General features: G+C 40.0%; 1 protein-coding gene across 1 annotated transcript in view; it reads left to right on the top strand.

Annotated features, from left to right (window-relative positions):
- Positions 1–23,297, top strand: part of rapgef4a (Rap guanine nucleotide exchange factor 4a) — a 200,261-nt gene that overhangs the window by 101,710 nt on the left and 75,254 nt on the right. The window contains exons 5-6 of the mRNA XM_055637971.1: positions 4,344–4,416; positions 19,277–19,335. Of these exons, the coding sequence (XP_055493946.1) occupies positions 4,344–4,416; positions 19,277–19,335 (132 nt within the window). The remainder of the gene's footprint in view (positions 1–4,343; positions 4,417–19,276; positions 19,336–23,297) is intronic.

Below are 23,297 nucleotides of genomic sequence, written 5' to 3'. Positions count from 1 at the left end.
TACACTAGATCTAAAGCCCAAGGGGAGAAAGGGATAAGTTCCTTGATTTAAATCTACATTTCACCGTCTGGTATAATACTTAAGCCATCCCGAAGAGAGTAAATCAATAATTTGCCTGATAATTGTGTCTAAAGTAGATGTGTAGAGTAGCTGTAATCTTGACAACTTGTAGTTATTGTGATAGCCAGTGAGAAAAAGATTCATGGTTAAATGTTTAATGGCTAGAATTAATTCCAATTGATTTCATTTAAAGCCATTAAATTTAAGGCAATAGGCAAACTGAAATAAACTCACTTGTCAGAAACACATGGTTGAGACCCTAGTGGTTGACTAGTTATTCTCTGTGACATTATTGCCATTTGGAAAAGGGATGGTTAGTGTGAATGGCAGATAACATGATAGAGCAAAGCACAAGAATGTTTGGATCAAATGATCCTATCATTCGCCAGGTTCCACTGTAATGGAGGAAACTAGCTGCTTGTGTGGTGAATGCCAGGATGAAATATTCATTTAGATTTTACTCTATGCCTAAGTGACCGATACCACTAAAGTGAACTGAAAGGCAAATAATTGTTTTACTTTTCCTCACAGCTATTCATATTCAGGTAGGATTCAGCTAGATTTGATAGCAAATTATGTTTTGCGTAAATTAAGATGAAAAGACCAGAAAGAGAATTGATGAGAAATTTTAGGGTGGAGACATATGGTCATGAACAGAGCTAGAAATTTGATTTTTTTCCCTCTGAATCTTTGGTAGCATTTTATTTTGATGCCGACTATGCACAATGCTTGGGATCTGTGCTTTCCCTTGATCTTGTGCCAATGGTTTGCATTTTAAGTGTATATTTAATTATCTTATATTGTCCTTCAGAACGTTCTTGGTTGTAATTCTTTGCTCAGGTTTTTAGTTTGCAAAATAATCCGGTGCTTTTAGTTATTCTCTGTTGGTGTAACAAAATAATCTGCTCAAACTTATTGCATTTCCTTAATTGACTTGAATCGAGCTGGTCATTCAGGGTGTTATTCTGTGCAGTGAGTGGGCAGTGATCCAAATTTCAGATTTGGCACACTTAAAATGCCAGGCTCCCGGCTGCAAGACATTGAGTATGCACTATGTCAAATTAATGACAAAGAAATGCTGATTGCCACGCATGCTAATATTCCATAATACTGCTAAATATTTGTGACTTTTCAGTGGAAACCAATTTCATAAAACTTCATGTCACTCATTAATTCCTAAATAGCAACTCTGTTTAAAATGTCAAATTACTGAGAGTTCAATCTGGATCTATAACAATTTTAAAGTAAAATACGCTGTAAAATTCATCAGATTTGTAATGTCTAAATCTGGATAATAATTTGTAATCTTTGTTAATCCGTTGCCTCACACTGTTTTTAGAAACCATAGATTTGGAAACTAACAAAATCCTGATGAATAGGGCATTAATGCTAGTGTTGCAAAGCACTCTATTACGAAAATATATTTTGCAGTTCTCTATCTTTGATATTAGCTTGGATCAATGTATCTGATGATCAGATGAAGTGTACCAATTTGCCCTGGTAAGCCGGTTTATCAACTTTTGCAGGCATTGGTCCAAGATGGGATTTTCTTTTTGGTGGTAATCCTCATTACCTAACAGTATTTACTATTAGTACATACAGTGCTGCAGTGATGAGTTGTGGTTTAAGCTAAGTGTAAGAAAGCTACAGTAAATCTTTTAAAAGGAGGAATAAGGCATGGTTGTTTCATTTCTTAAAATTAAAGTGATCGAAGAAGCATGTCAGACAAATATTGCCTGAGGAATAATGTCTTCATAACAGTTTGTTGGATTGGGTTGCAGGTGGATGTTATAAACATTTAAGTGAACAGTGGCATTTTGAAGTAAAAATGAAAATGAATGGGATATTATTTGGAGAGACTGGAATTCAGGTTCAGGATTTTTTTTAATAGAGAAATTATAACAAATTCTGAAAATATGCCGTTATGCCTGAGGAAAGGGATCATTGGAGAGTATTGAGCCATAGATGGGGGAGGTGCAATGCAATAGCTAAGTGGAGAAGGGATTAAAATGATGGCTGAGAAGAGGAAATTGGTCAAAAATAAAATATGGGAGTACGTGGAGGTTTATAGAAGGGCCTAAAGCAAGAATTCATATCCATATTTCCAAATAGCATAGAAGACCCATCAAGGGTCTGTTGGCTTACAGAGAAATGTTCATCCCCAATTAATTATCTCCACATTCACATCTATCTTTTCCCCCTCACTTACATATGGAGGAAATGTACATTGATCAATTAACCTAACATGTCTTGACGTTCTTGAGATGTGGGGGGAACCTAGAGGAAACTCGTCCAGTCACAGGGAGAACATGTTAAATCCAGACAGTGCCAGTGTTCAGGATTAAACCTAGACCATTGGCACGTTGAGAAGCAGCTCTTTCAACTGTGCCACTGTGCCAGCCAAGAAAGATTATTGAAAAATGGCTGCAGATCCCACTGCCCAAATAATCAACCTTGCACACAAAAACACATAGTCTCTTCAGGTAGAATGTTTATCAGGTAGAAACACTCAAATAAACCATTTTGAAGGAGTAAAAAGGGCCTTGGTCCATTATTTAATACTTTGTAGAGCTAAAAGTATTTTTGTCTGAAATAAACAAGATCTGGTAGAACCTGTTTTATATGATCCAGATCTGATGATGTTTAGCTATCAGGTGTGCTCAAGGAAATGGAGGCCATAAAGACAGAGATTGTACCAAAGCCAGAATTCAAGGGGTGACTTGATTTGAATAAAGACAAATAAAATTTGAGGTAGGAGATGGTAGTTATGAAAATACAAATCATAAGGTTGTGGTCTGATTACAGTGAAATCCAAGGGCACCTGTAGAGTGGAAGGAAAAGTGTTGGAATAGGAAAGACAGGAGAGGTGAATGATCAAGAAGTCATGAAAATAACCTGAGGCAGCCTAGGTGACTGAGACTTGACTAACAGAAACAATATTGAAGTTAAGATGACTGTGGGAAGTGTTTTCGTTTTTTTGTAACTAACAAAATGTTTTATACACATAGCATCTCTGGAGAAAATGGATGATGGCATTTTGGGTCAGGACTCTTCTTCAGACGCAGTCTGAAAAATGGTACTAATCCGAAATGTTATATCCATTTTCTCCAGAGATGCTGCATGACCCATTGAGTTACTGCAGCATTTTTGTGTCTATCTTTGGTATAAACCAGCATCTGCGCTTCATTTTTATTACAAAATGTTTTGTACGTTAAGTATGTCATTTAAAGTTAAAATAAAGGTAGGCTTGAAACTTTTATTGAACTTGAGAGCTATATTTCTGTCAACATTTCAAAAGAATATGTGAAAGAATTAAAATTTATATCAGTTTACTAATCATATAGTTGGTGCTTTGTCTGTTGTGAAGTGAGGCAGTGGTAGAGTAGAAACGAACAGCAGTGAGAATCAGCTGCATGTTTGTATAAAGTGAAGTTCAGCATCAGATTTGTAGCAGCTGTGATAAACTAAAAATAAATGACTGGACACAACCCAAAAACTGCCTCCTGTTACAGATCAGTTGTATTTATTAAATGTGATTATGATATTTTTATAGTCTGTCATTCCAAATTTTAAAGACGTTGAACACTTTACAGAAATTCTCAAGGGCTGATTCTTTTGACTTTTGATCATTCCATTATACTGAATATCTCTTTAGTTTAAGAAGGAACTGCAGATGCTGGAAAATCGAAGGTAGCCAAAAGTGCTGGAGAAACTCAGTGGGTGAGGCAACATCTATGGAGCGAAGGAATTAGGCAATGTTTCGGGCTGAAACCTTTCTTCAGTGATCAGTCTGAAAAGAGTTTCAGCCTGAAACGTGGCCTATTTCCTTCGCTCCATAGATGTTGCCTCACCCACTGAGTTTCTCCATCTCTTTAGTTTAATTGGGCAGTGTTACATTATTGCCTCAAATCATTTATTAGAATTTAATTTCAATTCCTTTTTAAAGTAAGGACAGGTTTAAATCATATTAGAAACATAGAACATAGGTGCCGGAGTAGGCCATTCGGCCCTTTGAGCCAGCACCGCCATTTAATATGATCATGGCTGATCATCCAGATTTAGTACCCCGTTCCTGCTTTCTCCTCATATCCCTTGATTCCATTAGCCCTAAGAGCTAAATCTCTCTCTTGAAAACATCATGTTGCAGTTATATTTAATATATACCGCATGATATACGGCATTGAGTACATACAGCACTCAAAGCTGAGTGCAAGGCTTCAGTATATGGGGATGTAATAAAGTAAAAGTGCTTTGAACTAACACTGCATTTTATTTTTTTTCAGAAATATCGACACTATATGGCAGGACTCTTGGTCCCTCCTTATGGTATTATGGAAACCGCATCTGGTAATGACAGTGAGTATTGCTTGTTTGCAACAGGCAGAAGTTTCCAAGCAGAAATGAATGTTTAGTTAAAAATTATTTTCTCATTTTTTTAGTGGTTTGAGCCTAAACTATTTTAGTTTGAAAGCAATAATCTTGTGACCTATTTATGAAAAAGTTTAAGTAACGAATGAAGCAGATTTCAGTGAGGCAGGAGTGAACTGGATCGGACAGGCTGGAATGGTGGCATGGATCCATTCATTCGCCAAACTCTTTTTATTCTCGGGACATTTCTTCCTGGATCTTAGTCAAAGAAGATACTATAAGGAATGTAGACACAAAATGCTGGACTAACTCGGCGGGACAGGCAGCATCTCTAGAGAGAAGGAATGGGTGACGTTTTGGGTCGAGACCCTTCAGACTGAAGTCACCCATTCCTTCTCTCCATAGATGCTGCTTGTCCCATTGAGTTGCTCCAGCATTTTGTGTCTACCTTTGATTTAAACCAGCATCTGCAGTTCTTTCCTACTATAAGGAATTATCTCCTCTGGGTACTTTGATGTATAAAGTTTTAAAATCCATATTGAAAGGAATTTGTTGTGGCAGAGAAACAAGGTAGCTGACTTTCAATGAGACTGATATTTAACTGCATACCAGAGGCCTAAGGCAGTACAACAGTCCTTTCCTGAGCAAATACATGCAAAGATCCTGCCTTGTCAATCTCCTGCCATCGTGGAGTGTGAAGATCATGGAAGAAACCTGTTTGACAGCAAATTGGAGATATGAGGCAAAATGTTCAAATGAAATTTCACAAATTTTGGATTTCGTAGCAATCATATAATTCTCAAGCTCCTGTTTCTTTCCCATTCCACTAGTCCACCCAGGGTCTCCCTCCCTTTGGTCACCTTTTCCACTCCCCCCAGTACCCTTCCCCATCTGGTTTCATGTGCCTATCACCCACTTACCCATCTGTCTGTGTTTCTCACTGGGTTCAGCTTTTCTATCCTTTCTCTACTTGATTCTAGCTGCCCATTATTCCTCCTGTAAATCAATAAGGTACCATCTATCATCTAACAGCCTCTAAAAATGGAGAATTTGCGCTATTGAATACTTTTAATTTGGGAAGTTTCCTTCAAATCCCAATAGACAAACTGTTGATTTTAGTGCCCTCTTGTGGTGTGAGATTCTACTTTATACAGAAGACATTTTCACAAAATCATTATTTCCAAAGGCATCAATTTTATTCTTTAATGTAGATGGTAGTTTAAATTCACTGAACATTCTTTATTGAAGCCCACATTCTTACAGTTCACTTTCATTTTGATCTTACACAGCATGAAGTTAAAAGAAAAAAAATCTCAACATGTTGATGCTCATCTTCGTGATTTTTGCTTTCAGAGCAAACTGCTGGAAACTAGATTCCACACATCATCATATTTTTGTGCTCTACGCAATTCAATTTTAATAAAAAGATTAAGAGAAATTCTAACACCGAGGCCCTGTACAAACTGCACAATGTCAGTAATTATTCGTAAAACAAAAACATACTGCTGGACAAACTCAATAGATCAGGCAGCATCTGTGAAACTGAGTTCATCTAATAGTTTGTTTCTTTCTATTCAAGATTCCATTATCTGTAGTCTCTTGTGTCAGTGATTTTTACTCCAGTTCCTCTATGTATCTGACTCTATAATGAAAGGAGGACAATGCATTGCAATACATGCGTGGATATTGCTTATAATAATTTTTCCGTGGCCAGTCTATGGTCTGTGCTGTCTGAGGCCACTTCTTTGTCAAATATACTTTATCCAAGTTATTTGTAAGATTTGTAAGTATGTACCTCGCCATTCACTGAGTCATATATTTCAGTTTGCTTACAAGATTTACATTATATTACTTAGGCAAGGCATCATTTGGCCTTTCAGTATTTCATGATCAATTCATCTGGGAGATGGTTGCACAACTCCAGTCCCTTGAAGTGCAGTGGTGGGAGGGCTTCAAACTAATCTTTTCTTGTAGACCTATGTGGCTACCACATCAAGCTTGTGTCTGTTCCTCAGCATGAAGTTCCAGACCTTCGTATGTGTCCTTCTACAACTTTCAGCATTGGATGGTGTCTTACACTGGAAGGTCAGCAAGCTTTGATTAAACCAAAGGGCATCTTTGTTCCAGACACAATTGAGGTTTGTGCCTCTATGCATCGTTGGGAGCAGCCAATGACAACAGCATCTTGTACTATAATTTTGTTCCGGGTGGACTTGACAAATGCCACTGCACCTCTTTCCACGTCTTTTTGGCAAATGCATGTTCAATAAGGTGATAGATGATGGTCTTGTTCTCACTGCAGCTACCTAAAGTATGTGGTGCTGAGATTCTGGCTCTGCTAGTATCTGAGGGAGAGAGCTCTTTCTCCCCTCCCCCAACAAAGCAAGGTATTTGGTGATGTTTTGGTGATGAGATTTTCTGCAAAATTATTGATTGCCTGCTTTGGAACCATCTTCAAGGATCCACTGTTTCCTTTTCCTGCAGAACATGCTCAAAGGCATTATATGCAGACCACTGCCAGACTGTTTGACTAGTATTCAAAGCTGTTCCTCTGTGCAATCTTTTCTAGAATGCATAAGAGGGCAGCACGGTCCAGCCCAATGGCTGGCCTATCCTTTTCAACCCTATGCGCAGAAAGAGCCTCAGAATATCGTAATATGTGTCAACGGGTGGCGGCAGTCTCGCCAGCAACGTGTCCATGCTTTCGACTTTTTTTGTTTTTTAGTATGTCTAATTGTTTTAGCGGGGTGGTGGAGGGGAAGAACAGGGGGAAACTGTTTTCGGTCACTTACCTCGACGGAGATGCAACTATTCTCTTTATCACATTTTCGCTCCCCTCGTGGCCTAACAATTTGAATTGGTGGGCCTTTCTCGGAGACCGGCCCAGACCTTCAGCAGTGGGTGCAGAGGGACTTTAACATCACGGAGCGGGGCGACCCTTACTGGGGATCGCCAGAAGAAGTGTTCCGACCGTCGGCCTGCTGCCTATAACATCCTGAAGCCTCGGTCTGTGGACTTCTAGCAGCAGGCGTGGAGCAGATTTTACCATCGCGGAGCGGGGGCGATCTCTTGCCGGCGATCGCCGGAGAAGAGCTCCGACCCCCGGCCTGCGGCCTATAACATCGTGAAACCGCGGTCTCCGGTAAGAAAGTGGCCGATCCTGTAGAACTTCCTTTCATCAAAATTTAAACTTTTTTAAAACACTTATATACAAGTTTACTACCACTATTTTTGTTTTATTTTAGGTTCTACATGTGCAGAATCTCTATTTATTTGCAAACAGTTTCTGAGTAATAACAGCTGAATCTTTTCTCAAAGGTATTGAACAACAGGAAGAAACTACAATATATTGCCATTTAGTGGCCAATGTCTGTAATTGCATGATAACTATTTACATCTATCGTAGCATATTAAAAGTCTGATCTTGTACATGTGCATATGTGTGTGTGTGTATATGTGTGTGTCTTTACATCTTCGCAAAAACACTATGCGGTAACGATAACATTTTTACATATTCCGATTGGCATATTTCCCCTCGAGGCCAGGATCACCTTATCTGAACATTTCATGCTTTATTTCTCGACTCATTAAAGTCTAAAAAAGTCAAAAGACTTTGAAGTTAAAACCACCAGCTTCAACTGATGACGTCACAATGGCTCAGCTAGCAATGCTCAGCCTCAATGAGGATTTCATCCTATATTTGACACGTCATTCACGATTAAAGCTTGAAAACCTCGGCGTCAGCGTTCCACCAGCCGGAGGGCCTGAACATCGGGCCACCCGGGGCGGCGACTGCAGGTGCTCGGAAGGCCCCGACTACGGATGGACACGGAGGGGAGGCTGGCTGGACTATGGTGCCGTCCTCACCTGGGTGCCATTTATGTTATGTTGTGTTGTGGACTTTTTGTGTTTGTGCTTTTGTTAAATTTTTAATTCAATTTCAATTTTATTTTTTTTAATATGTTTTATTATTTATTTATTATTTATTTTTATTATTTTTCTTGTGATATTTTTTTTTTTTTTTTTTTTTTTTTTTTTTTAACGATACTGCTGTACGGGAAATTCATTTCGTTGTCTCAAAGTGAGGCAACGACAATAAAATTTGAATACAAGAATACAAAAAAATGACAACTTTCACAAGATTTTTACATATTCTGATTCACATTTTCCCCTCGAGGCCGAGATAACTTTCACTGAACATTTTATACTTTATTTCTCGACTTATTACTGATTAAAATTTTAAAAAATCAAAACGATTTCAAAACGATCAGCTTCAACTGATAACGTCACAATGGCTCAGCTAGCAGGGGGAGGGTGAATTGCTATTGCAACACGCAGGGCAAGTGCAATTGGAATTTTTTTAAAATAGCACTGCTGAGGGAGGCAAGGGGAGTGCTGGAATCTTACATTCGGGAACGGCTTGAGTTGGAGGACCATTCCTCCCGTGGGGGCATTGGGTAGGGAACGGGTGCGTTGGGGGAGCAGACCCACTTGGTCTAGTACATAACTAAAGCTTTGATCTTGTGCTCTTCCGGTTTGCGCAGTTTTTCTATTTATGCAAAATCGGTACGCCATAGCGCTAAGACTTTTCACCAGCTTATTCACCGTTCTCCTGTGCTGCGAGTGCAACAATTTTCGTTCCGATTTGTGGTATAATGTAAAAGTTAACGAGGTTTAAAAATCTTAAAAATCGCACGTGCGCAGATCGATCTCTCCTTCCAGTCATGCCGTGTGGATTGGTCTGTTCTGCTGTCACCCCCGGGATGGTCCGCCCCTTCTTGCGCCATCGCGTCTTTACTGGAGCTGAGAGACGCTGTGGGTGGTCGGCCGGCCGAGGTCCCCAACCGGAGACAATTTTCGGAGGGACTGGAAGCGGCACGGCGATGTCGCCAAACGGAAAGTGGTGAATCTGATCCTGGCGGAGGAGAGCGTCCAGCGCCCGCTGTTAGCTCCAAACGCCCCGCAGCTCCAGCCTCTTCCTTTCTGGTCCCCTTCACTGGCTCCTGCTCCCCTTCCCCATGATACCCCCCTCTTCCCCCGTCTTTTCTCCGAGCTCTCTCGCCGTAGCTGCTGGTGCTTCTGGGCCGATCCGAGGCCTGGCTCTGAGGGCGCCGAGTCGCTAATGTCGCCAAACGGAAAGCGGAGACTCTGATCCCAGCAGAGGAGAACGAATAGCGACCAGCGCCCACTGTGAGTCCCCATCGCATCGCCAGCTCCAGCCTCTTTCCCTCTGGTCCCCTTCGCTGGCTCCTGCCCCCCTCCCCTGTGATTATCCCCTCTCCCCATGGCTCTTCCCCGTCTTTTCTCCGAGCTCTCTCCCCCCCCCCTTGCCCACACACCCCCCTGCCCCCACAACCGCCCCCACACCCCTCCTCCCCACACCCCTCCCCCCCCTCACCCCCCCCACAACCCCCCCCCGCCCTGACACCCCCCCCCGCCCACACACCCTCTCCCCACCCCCACACCCATCCCCTGCCCACACACTCCTCCTCCTCCTCTCAACCCTCCCCCACACACCCCCCACCAACACCCCCCCCCTCCCCACCTCCCTCACACTCCCCTCCCTGCACACACACTCCCTCGCACATCCCCCCTCCGCCACACACACCCCTCCCCCCACACCCCATCTCCCACCCACACCCCCCTCACGCACACCCCTTCCCGCCCACACACACACCCCTTCCCGCCCACACACACCCCTTCCCGCCCACACACACCACTACCTACCCACACCCACCCCTCCCCCCACCCATACATACCCCCCTCCCCCGCCAACATACCCTCTCCCTTACACACACACCCTCCCCCTCCCACATTCCTCCCTCCCACACTCCTCCCACCAACACCCTTCCCACCCACACACACCCCCCTCTCACCCCACACCCACCTCCCCCACACCCCCCCTTCCCCCCCCCACACACCCCCCTCCTACAACCCCCCCCCCCACACACAACCTCACTCTCTCCTCATCCCCTCGCACCCCACACCCTCCCCCCCCACCCTCCACACACACCCCCCTCCCCACTTTCCCTCCCACACATGAAGAGGAGGGAGTGCGGGTGGAATGAGGGGAAATGAGCCATGCCTGCGCAGTCGGGGGCTATGGATGAGTGGTGGAATATTGCGTTGGGGGAACGGGTTGCGTTGGGGGACCAGGCCTCCCGTCTGATAGAGACCCAACGGGTCCCACTTGGTCTAGTAATTCTTTAGAAATGTGAATTGGAATTGTGGACATAGGAAGTGACAATAGAGGTCTAACAAAAACAAAAACAAAAATCAAAGGCAAGAAATGGAGGCAGATATTTATTTTCTAAAACAATGTTTTTTTTTTTTTATTTTTTTTTTTTAAAAAGATGAGAATAAGAAAAAGAGGTTAGATAGTAAAGGATAGAAAAATGTGAAATATATAGTGTGTGAAGAAAGAAAACGAGTAAATGAAGAAAGTTGAGAGAGAAAATAGTGAAAAGAAAAGGAGATCATTATTTATAGTCTTGACCAACCCTCGTCCAGTCCTGAAACAGTTATTTTTTACAATTGTGTTGCACCATATGATTCCAAAAAAACGACGAATGGAGACCAACTCGTTATGAATTGGTCTGATTTATCCATTAGGAGGAATCGCATTTCCTCAAGATGAGCGGTGTCCAACATACTTGCAATCCACATTTTAAGCGTTGGTATTGATGTACCCTTCCAAAATTTAAGTATTAATTTTTTTGCTATTATTAAACCATAATTAAGGAATAGATTTTGAGATGTGTTCAATTTATTCCCATCTTCCATTACACCAAATATAATCATTTCAGTATTAGGTTCCATTCTTGTCTTGAATAATTTTGTAAGTATTTCAAAAATATAATTCCAAAATCTATAAAGTTTATGCAGGAAACTAAGGAGTGTGTTATAGTTGCCTTTTGGGCTAGACATTTATCACAAGTGGCGGATATATTTGGATAAAATTTGTTCAATCTTGTTTTTGAATAATATAATCTATGTACAATTTTAAATTGTATTAGATTATGTCTTACATTAATTGAACATTTGTGAATATATATCAGGTATTTTTCCCATTTAACCTTCGTAATTTTTATCATTAATTCCCGTTCCCACTCTTCTCTAAGTACCTCTGTCGATGGTAGGTCTATATTTAGAATACTATTATATAAATAGGATATTAATTTTTGTGAGTCAGCTTCAATATTCATTGCTTCTTCCAATAAGTCAGGAGTTACTTTTTGATATCCTTGTATATATTTTTTCACAAAGTCGCAAATCTGAAGATATTTAAAATATTGGTTGTTTTTCAATTTAAATTTTAATTGTAGTTGTTGGAATGATAGTAGGTTTCCTGTTTCGTACATATCCCTGATCCTTCTAATTCCGAGACTTTCCCATTGGTTATATGTCTTATCAATAAGAGATGGTTTAAATAAAGGGTTATTCGCAATTGGCATTAACAGTGATAGATTTCTTAATTTTAAAGATAATTTTATTTGTTTCCAAATTCTTATTGTACCATATATAATGGGGTTCTTCTTATATATTGTGTTATTCAGTTTTTTGGGGGAAAAGAGGATCGTTCCTATATTACAAGGATGACAATCCTCCTTCTCCATTTTTATCCATTCTGTCTGTTGTGTAGAACTATCCAACCAATAAATCATATTCTTAATATGCACTGCCCAGTAATAATACATAAAATTCGGAAGTGAAAGTCCCCCGACCTCTTTTGGTTTACATAAGTGTTTTTTTGTGATTCTATGTGATTTATAGTCCCAAATATAATTTGTAATGTTAGAGTCTAATTTTTTAAAAAAAATATTTTGGTATATATACCGGTATAGACTGAAATAGGTATAGTAATTGTGGTAAGAAGATCATTTTTATTGCATTTATTCTACCTAATAATGATAAGGGAAGTGTTTTCCAAAATTTAATCTGTGTATTAAGTTTATTTAATAAAGGTATGAAATTAGAATTGAATAATGCTTTATATTTTCTAGTAATCTGAATACCCAAATATTTAAATTTTTCTGTTGCGATTTTAAAGGGGAACTTCAGTAAGTGTGTAGGTTCTTGAGGTTTTAATGTCATGATTTCGCTTTTGTTCCAGTTTATTCTAGATCCAGAAAAAGACCCAAAATCCTCTATTAAGTTTAATAAATTTGGTATGCTCGTTTGTGACTTTGTAATATATAAAAGTATATCGTCTGCATATAATGAGATTTTATTCTTTGAGTCCCTGGTATTATAGCCCTGAATATTCGGATGAATTCTTATACTTTCAGCCAGGGGTTCTATCATAAGGGCAAATAGCAGGGGTGATAGTGCACATCCCTGCCTATTACCCCTTGATAGTTGAAATTTTTGAGATAACATGTTATTAGTTAAAATTCTTGCCATCGGTTTATCATATAATAATTTTACCCATGTTATAAAATTCTCTCCCATGTTAAATTTTTGTAGTACTTTATATAAGTATTGCCACTCTACCTGATCAAATGCTTTCTCTGCATCCAAAGAAATAATTGATATATCTTCTTCCTCTACTTTATGCGAGTACATTATATTAAACAGACGTCTCAGATTATTAAATGAGTATCTTTTAGGTATAAACCCCGTTTGATCAGGGTTTATCAGTTTACTAATATATTTGCTTAATCTACTTGCTAAAATCTTTGCTAAAATTTTCTGATCTGTATTTAAAAGTGATATAGCTCTGTACGAGCCCGGATCTTCTAAATCTTTATCTTTTTTTGGAATAAGCGTAATAGTTGATTCTGTTAGTGTTTCAGGTAGTTTGTTTTCTTTAAAAGCATGGGAGTATAAATTAAATAAATAAGGGGCCGTTATCTCCTGAAATTTTTTATAAAATTCATTATTAAAACCATCTGGTCCCGGTGTCTTACCATTTTTCAGCGATTTTATTGTTTCACTTATTTCTTTGATTGTAATTTGAGCTCCTAGTTCCTCTTGTTCCAAAGGGTCCAGTATTGGAAGATTACAGTTATCTAGAAATGTTTTTATTTTACTATCTTCTATTTTAATTTTAGATGTATATAAGTTTTGGTAAAATTGGGCAAATCTATTATTAATATCTTTAGGTAATATTAGTAATTCGCCTTTCTCTGATTTAATTTTGGTTATAGTATTTTCCCTTTCTTGTTTTTTCAATTGGCGAGCTAAAAGTTTATGTGGCTTGTCACCAAACTCAAAATGTTCCTGTTTTGTAATTTGGAATAGTCTTATTACTCTTGCCGATAAAATTCGATTAAGTTTAAATTTCAGTAATACTATCTTATTGTGTTTATCTGTCGTGGAATCTTTGGCATTATCCAACTCTAACTGTCTGATTTCTTGTTCTAACAACAATTGTTCTGTCTTATTCTTTTTATTTTGAAAACTTTGGTATGAAATTATAATTCCTCTCATAAATGCCTTAAAAGTTTCCCATAATAAAGAAGGCGAAGTACCTGGTATATCATTTGTATCGAAAAAAAGTTTCATTTGTTGTTTTAAATATTGATATCCTTGCACGTCATTTAAAATATGTGTATTAAACCTCCAAAAAAAATTTTTTACCCGGCATTCCCTCAAATTTTACTGAGAATGTCAACGGAGAATGATCTGAGATACTACTAATGTGGTATGTTGGGTTGTTTGTATAAGGCATTAATTTCATGTCCACTAAAAAATAATCAATTCTTGAATAAGTTTTATGCACCGGAGAGTAAAACGAGTATTCCCTTCCAACTGGATTAGCAGATCTCCATACATCTATTATATTAGTATTTTTTATATATGTATTTAGAAGTTCGCTAGTTTTAGATTTTAAATTACTCTTCTTTTGTTTTGATGACTTATCTAGATATGAATCTAAAACACAGTTAAAGTCCCCCCCTATTATCACATTTTGGTAATTAAACTCTGATATTATATCAATAATTTTATCAAAAAATTGGGGGTTATCAAAATTCGGAGCATAAATATTTATCAAAGTTAGTGGGGTTGCATAAATTTCACCCGAGACTATAGTATACCTTCCCTCTTTATCTGATATAGTATTCTTTAATTTAAAAGGAATACCTTTCCTAATAAGAATAGCTGTACCCCTAGATTTAGAAGTAAATGAGGAGTAGTATGTTTGGCCTATCCAATTCGCCTTTAATCTTATTTGTGTTTGTTGTTTCATGTGGGTCTCCTGCAAAAACATTATGTCGCTTTTCAACGATTTTAGTTGGGCAAAAATTTTACCCCTCTTAATTGGTTCGTTGGCACCCCTTATATTCCAACTACAAAATGTAATTCCTCCATTCTTTATTTGTCTATCGTCTTGCATTGTAATCAGGGTAATATTCCTGAATCATATGGTGCAACCAAATACCTCAGGATTTTAGGACTTGGGTGGTCATCCCGGTTCATTAGATTTATATTGCATCTCCTTCTTGTAAAGTGCCTTAGAAAAAGAAAAAAAGAATGTGATATACAATTACTTTCAAAAAAATTAAACAGATAAAAATTGTGCTTTAAAAAAAAAGGTGCTATTAAGGTATCTAAGGGAAGATACCTTAAGGACGAATAGCCATCAATGATGGCAAAAAATGTATCGACCTCCGTGATGTTGTTATACATTGAGCTCCTCCCCCTTGGTGAATCCTCATAAAAAGTTACATACCGTTTCATAGTTTGTCTTTTCTTATATGAGTTTATCAAACCAGTGCGTGACAGCCGAGAGAAAAAATAAAAAATTTTTAAAAAAAAGTTACCAGGAAGAGACATAAAGAGTAAAAAAAACCCCAAAACAAATATAGAACACAACATATACACGATTTTGTATAAGTATATATGTCCTTCCAATTATCCAATCTTAGTCTAATCTAAACTTTCCAATATATATCCCCCCAGGATTCTTACATAATATCCCTTTCTATAACTACCATACATCATACAGGCCGGTACCAAAGGGTTAACTACCGTACAGGCAGGTGCCAAGGGGTTAAACTTTGAGCTTTTCATCCAAGGTTGAATATAACCAAGCTCTCTGAATAACACATTCCAACGAGATAAGCTTTTTAATTGTCTGGTTAGCTCGGCCATTTTAATCAGTTCAAAGCTCTGTAAAAAGTTCAATCTTCTTCTTTGTCGGCAGCTTGCCCCGATGTTTTCTTAACGATGTCCTCTGCATAGTTTAAAGCTTTTCCGGGCACTGCAAATGAGCGTTCAACGCCATTATAAGATATCTTCATTTTTCCGGGAAAGTAAATTCCATATCTTACTCCCGGGACATCCCTCAAAGTGTGTCTTGCCGGTGTAAACAATCTCATTTTCTGGACTACCTCAGGAGAGTAATCACGAAATATTCGCAAATTATCCCCACGGTATGTTAGCTTCTTGCCATGAATGATCTTTTTCAATATAAATTCCACTGAAGAGATGTCACGGAATTTCACGATTATCTGTCTTGAATACTTTTTTCCTTTTGCAACATACCCAACTCGGTTAACGACCTCTATTCTTGGTTCTTCTGACAGTTCAAAGACATCTTTGAGCAAATCAGTAACGATAGTACGTGCTTGATATTCATGCCATTTCACGTCCTTCCTTTACCCCAAGAATTCTCAAATTATATCCCCGAGTTCTTGATTCCAGGTCCAGACATTTATCAGTCATTCTTCCAAGTTTTTCCTCTTCAGTTTTCTGTGATTGTTTCAAACTCTTTATTTCCGAGACAATCTCTTTTATCTCCTTCTCCATTTCTTCCATTATCTCGTCCAGCTTTCCGAAATCATCCTTTACACCTTTAAATTTCTTGTTGTAATCATTTTCAATTCTGACACACTCTGATTTTAATCTCTTATCAAATTCCTTATTCTGCTTTTTCAGTTCTTTTAACTCACTGCAAGTATTATCAATTTTTTGAGAAAGTTTCTCCATGCTAGTTTCCATGTGAGACTCCATACTTTGCATCTTCTCCAGTGTAATGTTAATTGTAGCATTCATATCTAAAAGCAATTGCTTCACTTCTTTCTCCTCCTTGTCTCCTTTTGTTGCCATTTCAAACAGAGACCCTTGTCTGTATGAATCTTCTTCTTCTGAACCTTCTTCTGTCGTTTGCAGAGTATCCAATACTTTCTCGAGCTGAAGGCTGATAGTGTTTTTCTTTGGCGCCCTTGAACGATTATCTCTGCTCATTTAAACTCATTTAAACACTCGATTTCACCATTAATCTCCCCGATTTTCACGTCTTCTTCTGATGATATCACCCTTATACAACACCAGGCAACTTTGGTGAGTTTTTTTAAAATCGGTGCTGACTTAAAACGGCTTTTACAATTTTTTTTTACGGGGGAGAAGCTCAATGCCGCGCCTTAATTCTCCATGACGCCACCGGATGAAACAATGTTGATTGTGCTTTTGTTATATCTTGTTACCTTGTTATTTATTTCTGACTTCTATAAGTTGCTTTGTTATTCATTGGTTGGGTTGGTGGGAAAATAAGTTACCAATTGCTCTAGACCATTTGTGCTCAGGGGTGGGAAGGAGATAAGGTAATTTAGTCGTCATCAGCTTTCGTCTCTTGCCAGCAATAGATTGAAGTCCGGTCGGGTCATCGATGGGTGAGTGATCTGATACTGAGCATCACTCAACCAACTGCTCAAATACCATTTTGTTCCCTTTTTCGTTTAGAGATGCAGCGCAGAAATAGGCTCTTCAGCTCACCTTCGATTTCTGTACGTTAGCACTATCCTACAAACTAGGGCCAATTTACAATTTTTACTGAAGCCAATTAACCTACAAACCTGGAAGTCTTTTTTTTTTTTTTTTTTTTTTTTTTTTATCAAAAAATTTATTCAATTATTAAAAAATAATATTTACACTACAATAAAACAAGCCAGAACCCACCACCATAAATACAATACAAACATATATCCATAATAAACTATTATACAATTATGATACAATCCTTATTGAGGATACATTCAACACCCTGCGGAGCCCAGCGGTCCCGGAACTCCCTCAGGGTGCCCACAGACAGGGCGTATTCCCTTTCTAATCCCACCCGGGCACGGACGTAACCCCGGAAAAGGGGCAGGCAGCTGGCTCGGGTAGAGCCCTCCGCCGTCTGGCGCCGTGACTCGCGGATGGCCAGCTTGGCCAGGCCCAGGAGCAACCCAACCAGGACATCTTCAGCCCTACCCTCTCCCCTACGCACAGGGTGTCCAAAGATGAGGATGGTGGGTGAAAAATGCAGCCAGAAGGCAAGGAGCAGCCCCTTTAGATATTCAAACAGTGGCTGCAGCCTCACGCACTCCATGTACACGTGGTACACAGACTCTTCCAGCCCGCAAAAGTGGCAGGCGGCTGGCGAGTCTGTGAACCGCGAGAGAAACAGGTTGCAGGGAACACCTCGGTGCAATACCCTCCAACCCAGGTCCCCAATGTAGAGGGGGAGAATCCCTGTGTAGAGGGACCCCCACTAGCGCCCCCCTCGTGACCAGAAGGCAACACTGACCGCCACTTGGTATCCGGACGGTGGACCAGGGCGAGGAAGTGCAGGGTGTGGAGGAGGAGCCTGTACAGGACATGCCTCCCTGCATCTTGGAGGGAGACGAAGGGTGTCGAGGAAAGGCGGCTCAAATTGTGTGGGACCGGCTCCCGGGATGGATTATGGCGCCTGGGTCTGATTAGTACTTCCGGCTGAGCGGGGGCTTGCTCAACCACAGGTACTCCACACGTTTGAGCCCCCCCGACACCCGGTGGGGCGAGACAAGGACTGTCTGCTCTCACGCCCGGGCCGTCACCCTCCGCTGGCGGAGGTGGGGCCCGGAACCTGCAAGTCTTTGGAGTGTGGGAGGAAACCAGAGCACTGGGGAAAACCCACGCAGTGATGGCGAGAATGCACAAACTCCATACAGACAGCAGTCATAGTCAGGATCAAACCTGGGTCACTGTCGCTGTAAGGTGACAACTCCACCATTGCCACACTTTTTCCAAACTGAAATTTACTACTGTGATTTTTTTTTTGTTTTCTACATGAGATCTTGGCCAGGGTTTTAGTTTTCAGTCACAAGATATTGGCACCACACATTTATTGTCCATATTTGTTGTTGGATTGGGGAGAACATTAAGAGCCAATTACATTTGTCATGGTATTGGAAAAAAACATGACATTATGAACAGAAGATTGGCTGAGTAGCTTGAAATAGAGTCGGCACAAGGAGTCCTTTCCTCATTGACAAGACCTAACAAGTGGTGTGCCACAGAAGTGGCTCTGGGTGCTCTGCATTTTTAAATTTGTAGAAACGTAATTGGATAAAGACCCTGAAAGTCTGATCGCTAAATTTGCTATTGAAACAAAGATAGCAAAGTAAGTTGTGATGAAGACGACAAAGAGATAAGGATAGGATAATTGATAGGAACAAGGATCTGGCCAGTAAGAAAATATTAAATTGTTCATTTTGACAGGAAAGGTTAAAATAAAGCATGGTTTAGCTTTACATAAATGTAGTGTCACAACCTCGGCTGTCAATAGCATGGACATCTCATTGACACCACTACCTGTCTTTTACAGAGAACATGGAACAGTATAGCATCAGAGCAGGCTCTTCAGCTCACAATGTTCATGCCGAACATGATCCCAAGTTAAACTGATCTCCTCTGACTGTACATGATCTATATACCTCCATTCCCTGCAATCCATGTGCTATCAGTGTATTAGAAAAAGAACAGTTAGACGTGAAGTGATGTATATGTTTAAAATTTTAAAGAAAGAATTCATCTGTGTAAAACATTTTCTGTAAAATTGAAATGGTTGATTTTAGTGAATTTATATTTTTTGTTTTTTTAGGGATCCCAGAGAAAGATAGCATAAGCAGCAACTTGCTGCATGCTGCTTCAAGGAACAAGGTAAGTGTTGGCTTCTGTACTGATCAATGGTTCATTGTTGCTTGGCGGTAGGTACAATGAAATTCCTTTTTTGCATACAGTTCAATAAAACTTTTGCTATAAATAGGCACAATCATACTTGAGTACAAGAATGTAAGAATGTAATAAAAGGGCAGGACGCCTAAAAGGCAACTAACCGAAAGGGTGGGACGCCTAAAAGCAAACTCACTGAAAGGCCCCTATGCCGAAACGCCAACTCACCAATAGGCTGTGTCGCCTACAAGCCAACTCACTGAAAGGCCGCTCTGCTGAAAAGCCAAATAACGGACATGACGTCACAGGGGGTGGGACTTGTCAGCGATTTGTCCACACCCCCGCGTCCATCACATCACTGGCCGGTGGAGACGGGAGGGTGGGGGTCATTTTCCCACACAAGCCATATGTGACTGGGCACTCTGAACCCGAGCACCAAGTTGTAAGCGGCCGAAGGGGCACATCCCTCAGGACAGTCCCCACTCTCCCACGGCCACGGCCGCCCTCCGCCTCGTCTCCCCCATGTGGCAGCACTGTGACGGGCTGCCGGTCGGCAACGCACACACACACATACGGGGCCGGGTGGAGCAGAGGTGTGGGACAGGCTGGTCCCTCCGCCCACCCAGAGTCACTGATGGTGAATCAGCCCATGTGTGAGTCGGGGTCCAGGGGTCGGGATAGAGATTAATGGATGATTGGTGGAACTAGAGTAGGAGGGGATGAAGAGTACCTGGAAGCAGATGGGGGAGGGATGGGTGGGCTTGAAGTTGGTTGGTGATAGATGGAGTCAGATGGGGAGAAAGGATGGGAGGCATGATTCAAGGAAGGAGAAAACCAGCTGGGCAGTACGTGGGTGGAGAGCATTCAAGTTGTGGGTAACCGGAATTTGGAAACTTCATTATTCATTATTCACAGCTTCCTAAATAGAATATGAGATGTTGTTCTTCCAATTTGTGTTTGGGCTCGAGGTAGCAAAGGACAAGGGCAAGGACAGATATGTTGGTGTGAGACTGGGAAGGAGAGTTAAAATGGCATGCAGTCTGAAGCTTCGGGTGACTGTTGCAGATAGAGTGCTGGTGCCCTGTAAAATAGTTGTTTAATCTCTTCTTGATTTAACAAATGTAGAAGAGGCTGCATTATGATCACTGACTGCAACATAATGAGTTGGAAGAGGTGCAGGTGAACCTCTATCTTAACAGAAAGGACTGTTTAGGTCCCTGGATGATGATGAGGTAGGAAAAATGAAGGGATAGATGTTGCACCTCCTTTGGCTGCAGAGGAAAGCACCAGGTCTGGGGAAAAGTAATGTGGATGAATGAGCGGTTTGGGGCCCTGAAGAGAGTAGACCTTGCAGAAAGGTGGAAGGGGAGAATGAGTAGAATAAATGGTGAGATCATCTTGGAGCTGTGGATGATATGCTGGATGTGAAGGCTGATGGAGTGAAAGGTGAGGATCAAGGGAACTGTTCTGCCTGGGTAGAGGTGGGGAATCAGAGCAGAACGTGATAAATGGAGGAAGTATGTGCGAGGGTTCAATCAACTAAGGCAGGGAATGAAAAGCCATTTGGACTGGTATGTACTAGTTGTCTTTCCTGTTTAACCCTTGGATTGATGCAGGTCTTGAAATATTGATTTACACCTTTTGCTACCACGGTTAATGGTTTTTACCTTCAGCTGTCATTTACTCAAGTTATCGTTCCCTCAGAGTTTTTTTCACGGATCTTTTATCAGTTTGAGGAAAAGATTTGTGAAAGATTTAAAAAGAATCCAAGTGCAAGATAAATCAAAGACTGGTTGCATTCCCTTGTTTCAGCTGGTTGTCTGCTTTGTCCTTTCTCTAATTATTCCCCTGAGTGTGATATCACACTGCCCTGAGATTTCTTGCAGATAAGAGAGAACGGATAATCAAGAGTTCATTGTATGAACAAACTCTGGTAAGAAGGGCTCAAAGAGAAATGTCAAAGATAACTGCATTTGTTACTAATGTTCTATAACACTGGTCTTGTGCTTGCAGACATGTTCAAGAGGTGAAACAAGAACTAAAAGAATGCAAACAGTAATCTAGTGTCAGCAGAAAAATAATGCTAATCCTTTTTCAGGAATGCTGTACTGTGATTTAATCTAAACTGGGTTGCAAAACGAGTTTCTCAGAATATTAAGCATTAGAGTCTGGCGTTATTCTGAATATTTTTTGTTTCCGAATTACTTATTGTATTTCTGGGAATCGTTTATGTCTTTCTTGAGTGATGGCTGTGCATTACATGCAACTTGATATTGTGTGCTCTCAATTAACTAATCAATGAGGTGATTTCCAGGCAATTCATCTTGGAGTAGAGGGAGCAATGTTAAATGATTTAACACCAGTGTGACTCACAGCAAGTTATAAAACAATATCCTGCATTTATTAGTGTTGGAGGATTTATCCAAAAAGTAAATGGTAAATTTAAACTTGATTGTCCTTCGTTTCTCCCTTTGTAAGTGTGTTTTTCAAAAAATATTTGACCTGAGCACTGAAGTGTATTGTTTATCCCACCTGTGTCCTTTTTCAAAAATTGCATCTAATTCTATTATAAAATAAATTACACCTTCCCCACGGCCATCAGGCTATTAAACCTGGCTCGGACTAAACTCTGATTATTAGTAACCCATTATCTGTTATTTGCACTTTATCAGTTTATTTATTCATGTGTGTGTATATATTTATATTATGGTATATGGACACACTGATCTGTTTTGTAGTAAATACCTACAATTGTCTGTTCTGCTGAAGCAAAGCAAGAATTTCATTGTCCTATCAGGGACACATGACAATAAACTCACGAACTTGAACTTGAACCTTGTCAAGGTTGTGCATATGCACAACATTGCACAGATACCATTTGAACTCATTGAGATATTACTGTGGATTTCAAATGTAGATGGGAGAGTGTTGTAGCAAAGAAATCCTAAATATAAGGAAGCAAAATCCTATTTGACCAAAAGAGTATGAAAATTAAGAATTAATAAATAATTATTAATGACTAGATGGTATTGGTGCAGTAAATATGTTAAAAGGGAGTCTTAGAAGTGTGATCTGGAGAATCTGAGACCTTTATAATTAATTTGAAAGAGCACTATTCTTTCTATATCACGTCAAAATTTGCTGCTGTTGTGTCGTGTTCAGCTGGCAGTAACAGACTTTTTCTAAAGATCACCAAGTTAGAAAGCATTTTTATATTCGAACTGCCATTGAATATGCTCAATATTTACTGTCCTGAGTTTACTTATACTTGCTTCCATTACTGCACTGCATCCAATTATTTGCTTGATAAAATCAATATCTTGTGTGCTAGTACTAATTGTATCCCCTACAGTCAGAAATAGCATGTGGAGTATATTGGGACTAGTATGGAGGCACTTTTGTATGTGGAGAGGGATATACTTAAGACCCATTGTTTTGATATCCTGTCTGAAAACAGCATAACTCTGCATCTAACCATGGTATGAGTCATTAGTTCTAATGCCAGGACTAGAATATTTGTTGACATGTGCCATTTTATGAGTGCCCATTGTATAATCTATAATTGCACAGGTCTATCCTGGGGTATGGTGTTCTATCTGAGATATTGGATCAGGCTTTCTCAAGGGTATCCAGGGCACATAGTGAACAATTTACAAAGCTTATAATATTTTAAGAAGGAACTTAGCAGTTGTAAGACTTATTTTTGCCTGAAATTGAGCGGACATAGTACCTGATTTACAATGGAGTCAGTTCACTCAGGAGATTCTAGGACTTACAAACAATGAGGACATATCATCATAATTCTTTATAGAGTGAAATTTAGGGCAGCACACTGGTGCAGCTGGTAGTGCTGCTGTCTCAGTCCAGCACATCCATAACAGATTCGATGAACAGCATCTCATATTCCAATTGGGCAGTTTACAACCCAGTGATATGAATATTGATTTCTC

The sequence above is a fragment of the Leucoraja erinacea genome, chromosome 7 (genome assembly GCF_028641065.1).
Source record: "Leucoraja erinacea ecotype New England chromosome 7, Leri_hhj_1, whole genome shotgun sequence".
Taxonomy (NCBI): Eukaryota; Metazoa; Chordata; class Chondrichthyes; order Rajiformes; family Rajidae; genus Leucoraja; species Leucoraja erinaceus.
Note: the sequence above shows the minus strand (reverse complement) of the source record. Positions and strands in the feature narration are given on the sequence as shown.